The sequence below is a fragment of the Pantherophis guttatus genome, chromosome 2, assembly GCF_059756535.1.
Source record: "Pantherophis guttatus breed Tessera chromosome 2, ASM5975653v1, whole genome shotgun sequence".
Taxonomy (NCBI): Eukaryota; Metazoa; Chordata; class Lepidosauria; order Squamata; family Colubridae; genus Pantherophis; species Pantherophis guttatus.
The window spans coordinates 45801988-45810844 of record NC_142064.1 but is presented as its reverse complement, the minus strand read 5'-3'; the positions used below and the strand labels follow the sequence as shown (position 1 = coordinate 45810844).

The following is an 8857-nucleotide window of genomic DNA, read 5'->3' as shown; positions in this document are numbered from 1 at the left end:
AGCCCTCTCTAAGTGGTTTAGAGTCAGGGTATTGCCCCCAACAAAATGTGTCCTCATTTTACCCATCTCAGAAGGATGGAAAGCTGAGTCAACCTTGAGCCGGTGAGATTTGAACAGCTGAACTGCAGCTAGCAGTCAGCTGAAGTAGCCTGCAGTACTGCACTCTAACCACTGTGCCACCTTGGCTCTTAACATATTGCAAAATTTCCATCTTTTTTTAAAAAAAGTTTTGCAATCTATCAGACTTATATGAATTCCTGCAGTAAAGAGCACTAATTTCACTATAGGCAATTTTCATAATTTATTTGTATATCTAGCAAATGTGGATATTCCAGTAAAGTTTCAATTCAAGAAATGTTTAACATTACAGAACTGAAATGATTCATTCTTTGGACAAAAATTCTTCTAAATAGCTAAATTTGCTCCTAAATTGAAATATAGGAGTTTCAGTGGATTATGAATAATGGGCAAAATAAGTTGAAATATATATTTCTTCTAAATCAAATGTAGCATAGCAGTAGTAATATTATTTTCCTAATTCTCCTAAGAACCAAGAATCTTCAATTTATCAATCTTATTTTCAAAGAGATGAATTTTACTGTTAATGAAAGTGGGAAAGGAAGTGTATGTTATACCGCACTTTTAAGAATTAAATATTATGAATATTGTATATACACCCTCTCGTTAGTGATAATCTGTTCCCTAGATCAGAAGCGAAAGATCAAGGCTGTTGCTCTCTCATTTGGATAAAATTCTCTTGTGCAACAAAGCCACTTTTATTGTTACTCTGGTATGCACTATTGTCAGATGCAGAAATTTGGTTAAAACTCTGCACATTGGTTGGAAAATGATTTTTTTAAAAAATTACCTTGGCATTTGCAGAGGGTCACTAAATGAGGTAGCCACTAAACAAGGAATAGCTGAGTGTGTATCTGTGTGTAAAAAAACTTTGAATAGTCTGTTTCATTTATGAATAATTAGATTCCCATACATTTCATATAACAAGAGGAGCCATTAGCACATGAGAAATTCAGTTACATTGTATGGGTCTATTATATAAAATTATTTGATATATCTCCAGTTATTATAATGGTGGACTTTTCTTTAACAGCTTCCATGAAAGCTTGCACATAGAAAAATGCTGATAGATGTCTTAGCAATTCTGCACATCTTACAATAAAAGAGTATCAAGAAGTCCTTCTCTAATTAGCTTATGGAAATTAGGTAGAGTATAAATAAAAATTCCACTAATTTATACTTGCTGAAAAAAGTGGTTCCAAACTCAGCTAATAGATTAGTTCGATTATTGCAAGCAATTTTTCTTCCATCCAAATCATATCATCTAATACCAACAGATTCAAAGAACAAGGAATGAATGTTAGGAATACTGTAAACATTTATTTACATCATTCATACAGAGCTTCAGTATACATCTAATTTACTAAGAACATACATCCTTCTGACACATGGTTAGATTTGGCTAGCTGCAAGGAATTCAAACAAATAAATTACCACAGTTTACATAAAAAAAAGTTGGCCCACAAAAGAATTTAAAAAAAAAAAGATCACAAATTAATATAAGCAGAAAATACCCTGTTGAAAATAGATTAGAAATTTAGTGAGCTATTTCCATAGGCTTTGACCTTACAGTATTTCTGTATATACAAAAGGTACAGTAAAATATTAGTATTTATTGCAACAAACTAAGGATGTCATAATACATTTCATATCCTCAACTCTGATATTGACTTCACGTTCCTTCCAGCCTTCTTTTGTTGCTCCACAATTGAAATATTTTCCCACAAGGCACATACTTATCTATAAAGAAAAAGAAAAAAAATAAAATAAGCAAAACCTGCTCACCCAAATTAATATAGTTACATATTTTTAAATTCAATATTCACAAAAGTAGGATCTCATATTATCCAATGTATTATAATATATTGCCATAACATTTACCCCATAGAACATCGTAGCCAGAGATTCATTTGGACCCAATCCTGCTCACTGTTTCATAAATCCTTGAAAACCTGGATTCATGAGATCTGTAGGTTAGATTTATTTAGTAAATTTATTAAATGTATATGCTGCCCATTTTGCTATCCCAAGCCACTGCTGTTTTTAACCACTTTTAACAAATCCATTTGGCTTTTAGTGATCACCTTATTCATTTCTAGATGCTCAGAAATTCCCTGGTTTTCCAAGATTTTCCCAGTTATTGTTGTCAGGCTGATTGGTAGTTTCCTGGATCAATTTTTTCTCCCTTTTTGAACGTTTGGAACCACATCAGCTCTTTTCCAGTCCTCTGGCAGTTCCCCCGTGATCCAGGAGCTCTGAAAAATTTCATTCAGTGATTCCAAATGAATTTGCCAGCTTCTTCAGAATCCTGGGATGTAAACCAATTGGTCCCGGTGATTTGAACTCGTCCAAAGCAAATCAGTGTTCTCTTACCAATTCCATACCTAGTTTGATCTGCATTCCTATTCTGTTTCCCATAGTGCTGACTTTGATAGGTTGGGCTACTTTTTTCTTTTTATGTAAAGACAGATGCAAAGACCGAATTATGCAGTTTTGCTTTTTCCCTGCTATTTATCATCTTCTTGCCACCATCTTCCGTTAGTGGTCTGGTCATTTCTTTGACTTTCTTCTTGTGCCTTACATATTGAAAATTTTTGAGAGGTATTTTTGGCATTTGTTGCATGCCTTAGTTCGTTCTGAGCCATGGCCTTTCTTGACTCCGTCCTTGCAGATTCGAGCTATTTGCTGGAATTCTGTTCTAGTTACGTACCACTTTCTATTTTTTATACTTTCCTTTCTAGTCCCTTCCAGTCACCAGCTGCCTGCAATTACTGCAAGTTCAAATCTCACCAGGCTCAAGGTTGACTCAGCCTTCCATCCTTTCGAGATAGGTAAAATGAGGACCCGGTTTGTGGGGGCAATAAGCTGACTTTGTATAAAAAGAACACCACTGGAGGGGGGGGGGAGCAAAAGCCCTACTAAGCAGGTATATACAAAAGTATGAAGGCTATTGCTTAACGCATTGTAAGCCGCCCTGAGTCTCCAGAAAAGGGCGGCATATAAATCGAACCAATAAATAAACAATAAATAAATAGTCCTCAGTTTATTGGAAAGCTCTTTGTGCAATCATGCTGGTTTCATCTGGAATCATTTCTTTTTCTGTGGTACTGTTTTTGTTTGAGCCTTTATTATCTTGTTTTCAGAGTTTCTCAAGAATCCTGTTTTTCTTTCTAGGATTTCCATTCATGGAGTCCTCCCTAATTTTTCTCATAGTTTATTGAAGTCAACTCTCTTAAAGTTTAAAATACTAGTCTGTTTATTCAGTTACCTGTGCCAATATTATAGTAAGATTACTACCAAGAATATTGCTTCCTGAAATAAAGGTACTAACCTTCGAGGATGATTGGCATCAAACAATGTGTTATCATCATCATCATCGTCTTGCTCTAAAGGTGTCAGCTCTGTGTTTTCTATGTTTGTGTCCAGAACACCGTATTTCCGTGTCTTCCTGTTTCTTCGTCTAAGTCTAATACAAATGTTACAATGTGTTAATTAGGGCTGAGGAAGACTAATATGAGCAGAATTAGATTTGAGCTTTCAGCGTACAAAATAAAAATGAAACATCTGAACCATATAAATGAGTCAATATATATTTAAATAAAGTTTGTATTCTAAGTTAGTCAACAATGAAATATATCTCCACCCCTTCCCGAATTTTAGTATTTGTCCCATGCAAATACAAAAATATTAAACTAATTAAACTTTAAATATATTTCTACAATGTAGAGCATAAAGAAATTGTAGAAAGATAAAAGAATATACAGATGAGTTTATAAAGTATCAAGCACCCTAGACAGAGTTTTTTTTTTTTTTTAAGGGAGGTGGAGTGGACAACCAAAGACTGTATCTACACACTGAGTTTTAATGACCCTCTCCTCTCACCAGTTATATTCACTTCAATTTTCATTTTTAACTGCTTTTGCTTCTTATTTTACTTCAAAAGTATTAAATACGAAGGGGAAATGCTTACAATCCAATTAAGATGTATTTGGCCTATTTATATAAACCTCTCTCTGTAGTTTATACAGGCTATCAGAATGCCAAACTAAAATGTCACGACTTGAAGCTTACGGACATCTGAAAATAAGAAAAACTTTTATGGAATACTGAATTCTGAACTTTATCTTTGTACTGATTTATTCATTGCAGCTCTGAATTTTGTGTTGAAGAAATTAAGCAAACAGTAGTAATAATCCTGTTTTCTAAAATAACCGTTCTTTATTTCTTACCAATGAAACAGAATATACAAAGATATATTACTTAAGGCCCTCTTGGTTTCTGCCTCTCAGCAGCTCTAAGAAACTTTATTCTTTCCTTCTACAAATGGTTTTTCTAAGCTAATTCAATATTCTATACAAACTAACATTTTACATTTAGCTGTAACCTGTAACTGTATGTGTACTGTACAGGCTATGCTATTCAATTACTTTTAGTGATCATGATAACCAATGAGCTAGTTCAAATTGTTCTTTCATTACGAGGCCATTTGCTGACATATCAAAATAATACTTTTTAAAAACTCCATTAGTAATAACAATATGTAAAATGGGAATTTTACATGGAACAGAGTCACCGGGAGACTATTTGTAAAATTTATTGTCCGCTCACCTTACCACAGGGTAACTCTGGGTGGCTTACAATCATTATATATGTGATTATGAGGATGATGTGTGTTTCTGTGTTTGTGCGCATATAAAATAATATATATTTATTGCCACCTTCTCTAACTTTAATGTCTTATTTAATCCCTTGTGTTTCTTGTATCATGACCATAGTAAATTTGTGATATCGTTTTCAGTATGTGTCCCACTTCTTCATTCAAGTATTGCAGTATTACTTGTGTCTCTCATGTAAATTATATTATTCAGGAAAATAAGGTGTATTTGAATAAATTATAAATATTGTAGAATTTAAAAAAGGCAGGGAAGGTGATTATGCAAGATAAACAGTGAGTCAATCGCGGTTTTACAGCATGAACTTGGGGTTAAAGCAATAGTTATACTCACTGAATGTTTCATTGCACTTTATTTGTCCAAAATCACTCTCAGAAGATGTTGTTTATACTGGCTTGTTGGCCTTTAATTACAATGGTGTCAGTGATTCTGAGAAAGGGCTGCAATGATGTTGAACAAGAAAATGAAATCCCATGCACAAACTTCAATTTGCCTGCATAATAATGGATTCAACTTTGAGAGCTTTACAGTACACAAGAGACTGGGGAGTTCTTGCAATGGCTCTCTTACTGCAGTCAACATCATCCTCCCTACTTGCAGTTTTAATAATTTTTAATAGTTTTTAGTGATGAAGTTTTTATATATTATTGGATTTTTAATTATTGTGTACTGTCTAGAGTCACATTCTTACGAGATGGGTGGCCATATAAGTATGTACATACGTATGTATGTATGTATGTATGTATGTATGTATGTATGTTGCATGCATTAAAAAGAACTGTTAGAGTCACTCTTGGTAGTGACATGGGTGGCAAATATTTCTGATACTGTCCAACACTTCAGAAAATAGTTATTCATATGTGGCTTTATAAATAAAATAAATTGTAGGGGGGAAAACCTACAGTTCAATTCATGTGCGCCATTTAGAAGTTTGAAAGAACCAAAACCAGGATTGCACCTTATTGCAGCATTTATGAAACTTAAAAGAGTTGTATCTGATGAAGTGAACTGTAGCCTCTAAAAGCTTATGCCTGGTCAGAAAAGGTGCTATCAGATTTCTGATATTCTAGTAAATCTATGCTTCATGTAAATAAATACTGAAGGAGCTCCACTTATATGAAGAACATTTGAATTAAGGATTTGTACGGTACTACACAGCTCATTATACAGAAAATACTGAAATATAGCATACCAATTTAAAACAAATATTTACAAATTTCTTCTAAAATTACATTTGATAATTTTTTAAAAATGTAACGTAAACTGCTATTTAGGATAGAGACCTTACCAAAGTATATTCTGCTTCTTTCATGTATGATTCAATATAATATCTATGGTGTATGTCTAGTGAGAGCTGATTTTCCCATCTAATCTCTTGTACACACCATGAAAAGGAAGAAATTCAAAAGAATCTCTTAAGAGTTAGGGTCAACACTTTAAAAGTCCACTTGTATCTATGCAAAAGGAATAAGGAATCTTACTCTAGAAGCATTTTATTATGATCCATCCTTCCATTTATTTATCTACATCTTTAGCTTCCAATTAACACCAAATGAAATTCACATGACTTGCTGAACATTCTTTTATCCTTTGAGGATTTTTAAGCTTTCAAAAGCCTTGTTTTATGCAGCTGGAAACCACTTGAAACTAGGCCTTTCAGTAGAGCACCAGACTTAACAAATGTATGCCAACCATTTTTTTCTTTTACTCTTCCTTAAAATCTCTAAAGTCTATCTTTTAATGCTATACAGAGAGTCCTTGAGTTACAACCATTCGTTTACTGGTTGTTTGAAGTTACAACAGCACTGGGAAAAATGACTTATGACTGTTTTCACTCACAACTGTTGCAGCATCCCCATGGTCACAAGATCAAAATTTGCGTGTTTGGCAACTGGTATGCATTTATGATGGTTGCAGTGTCCCAGTGTCATGTGATTACCTTTGGTGACCTTTTGACAAGCAAAGTCAACTGGTTAGATACATTCACTTAACTGTGTAACAAAGTTAACTCAGTGATTCACTTAACTATGGCAAGAAAGGTTGTAAAATGAGCCAAAACCCATTTAACAACTTTCTTGTTTAGCAATGGAAACTTGGGACTCAATTATGGTCATAAGCCAAGGACTACCGGTATTTTGTTATGATTCTAAAGCTATTCATTTCAAATTCTCTTTCCAAAATTATGTAAGCATTCCAGACTTCATCTGTCAGGATTTCCCCACACCCTGAATTTCATCATTTTAACTACATCTCAGGCCTCAGGTGCTATCAGTGCTTCTGTAAGCATTGCAGAGATGCTGAGAGAGAGGGGGGGGGGGAAACAAACCTAAAGGAGCAAACAAGATACAATACCCTTTACACCCATAAGTATATGTTTGTATCACTATTTTTCTGTCTGCATTTATCACGATGTATGTCCATGTAATCCATGAGAATTTGTACCGCGCAGTCACTGTATCACAAGACATATAAAGTAGAAAAAGCCTGTTTCTTTTATATCTCCACAGGAATTCTAACCCTGACTTTGGTTATTCTACACATTATCTATCACCTGCCAGTCTTACAGAATATTGATTTGAAGCCACCTTCTCCTTGCTTGAACTTTGTTTTAAGTCCCACCAATCTTTTCCAGTGTGAGAACAAGAAGCATTAGACATCCACTGGTCCATTTCCCTTTTTAATTGTTTTTTAAGAAGAGATTGGACACAACTATTTGTCTGAAACGGTACAGGGTTTCCTGCCTGAGCAGGGGGGGTTGGACTAGAAGACCTCCAAGGTCCCTTCCAGCTCTTCTGTATTCTGTGACTGTATTCGGGTGGCCTGTTCTAGGGTGGTGGAGGAATGTCAAACCCAAATTAGGCCTTCAAAACAATCGTTAAGTGAGCCACAAAATTAACCCTCCCCACACTCAGATATATGGCAAAAAACACTCCACAGTAAACCAACCCAACAAAAACAGGGTAGGAGATTTAAAAAAAAAAAAAAAAACGATTCTTAAACGATTCCTCAAGTTTACCGGAGCCCAAGAAATGAACGTTAAGCCCTGGGGAGACTAACAAGGGCAGGAAGTGGAAGAAGGGCCGACCCGAAGCAAATTACTCCGCTCTCTCCCCGAAAAACTCAGCCTTAGTTACGTTCAGGTCCAAGCACAAGCCGCGGTCGGAGGGCTAAAGGCGGGGAAGGCAGCCGCGGGGGGGGGGGGGGGGCGCCGTCAAGCCCTTCCCGGGACAGAGCGAGAAGAAAAGGCTGAGGCGTCGCTCACCGGACGGTCCGGATGACGAAGTAAACGATGAGGGCAGCGCTGGCCAGGACCAGCACCGAAAGGGCGCGCTGGGTCATGGGCTGGTTGACCTCCGAGCGGGGGGGCGCGGCGGCCATGCTGCCGTTCACGTTCACGCCGCCGACGCCGCTCCGCGCTTCCTCGCCGACAGAAGAGCCGCCGCTCCGCGGGCCCGAGGGCGCATTGTCGGGGCCAACTCCTACAGCTGGCAGAGGGGGATCCGGCAACGCGGAAGGGAGTTTCGTGGTGGGAAGCGGGGAAGGCGCCGCTCCTCCTCCGCACAGCGCGGCCGCCCAAAGCAGCGCCAGCAAAAGCGTCAGTGGTGGCGGCGGCGGCGGCCAGAGCCGCCGCATGGCACCCAATCTAAAGCCTGGCCTGGCAGAGCGCGGCCTAAGCCCCGCCGGTTCCTCGACGGAAGGAAGACGAGAAGGCGGAAGTGCTCATCTTTCCGGCGACTGAAAACGCTGCCATGGACGCCGAGCGACGCTACGAAGCTTCAGCTCCGCCCCTCATCCCCGGTTCCTGCCACGTGACCGAGGGCCCTCGGGCGCCTGCGCAATAGTTGTCGCCGCGGCGGTTTAGTGGGGAGGGTGGAGAAAGAGCGGATAGAAAGAGAGGCGCTTTGGAGTGCCAGATAGGGACCAGATTTGTATATGCTTCCCTGGTGATAACTCTTGTCCCAACATTTCTCTTCCTTCCTTCCTTCCTTCCTTCCTTCCTTCCTTCCTTCCTTCCATCCATCCATCCATCCATCCATCTATCCATCCACATCTGGATGGTTTGCTTTGCAAACGTCTATGGAGATTCTCAGTCATCCAGGTCATGG

At 38.0% G+C, this 8857-nt stretch overlaps 1 protein-coding gene across 1 annotated transcript; it reads right to left on the bottom strand.

The window, feature by feature from the left end:
• Positions 1-1374: 1374 nt before the first annotated feature.
• FAM174A (family with sequence similarity 174 member A) lies at positions 1375-8569 on the bottom strand. The gene is made up of 3 exons (XM_034440739.3): positions 8014-8569; positions 3410-3544; positions 1375-1818 (listed from the first exon to the last, which is right to left on the bottom strand). Exons 1-3 carry the CDS (start codon positions 8382-8384, stop codon positions 1815-1817), a joined length of 510 nt encoding a protein of 169 aa, XP_034296630.2. The 5' UTR covers positions 8385-8569; the 3' UTR covers positions 1375-1814.
• Between the last annotated feature and the right edge of the window lie 288 nt (positions 8570-8857).

Coding starts and splice junctions, on each gene's coding strand:
- FAM174A (XM_034440739.3), bottom strand. CDS start 8,384: ATGCGGCGGCTCTGGCCGCCGCCGCCGCCACCACTGACGCTTTTGCTG. Junction 3,545..8,013: donor TTCGTCATCCGGACCGTCCG/GTGAGCGACGCC, acceptor CATTTGTATTAG/ACTTAGACGAAGAAACAGGA.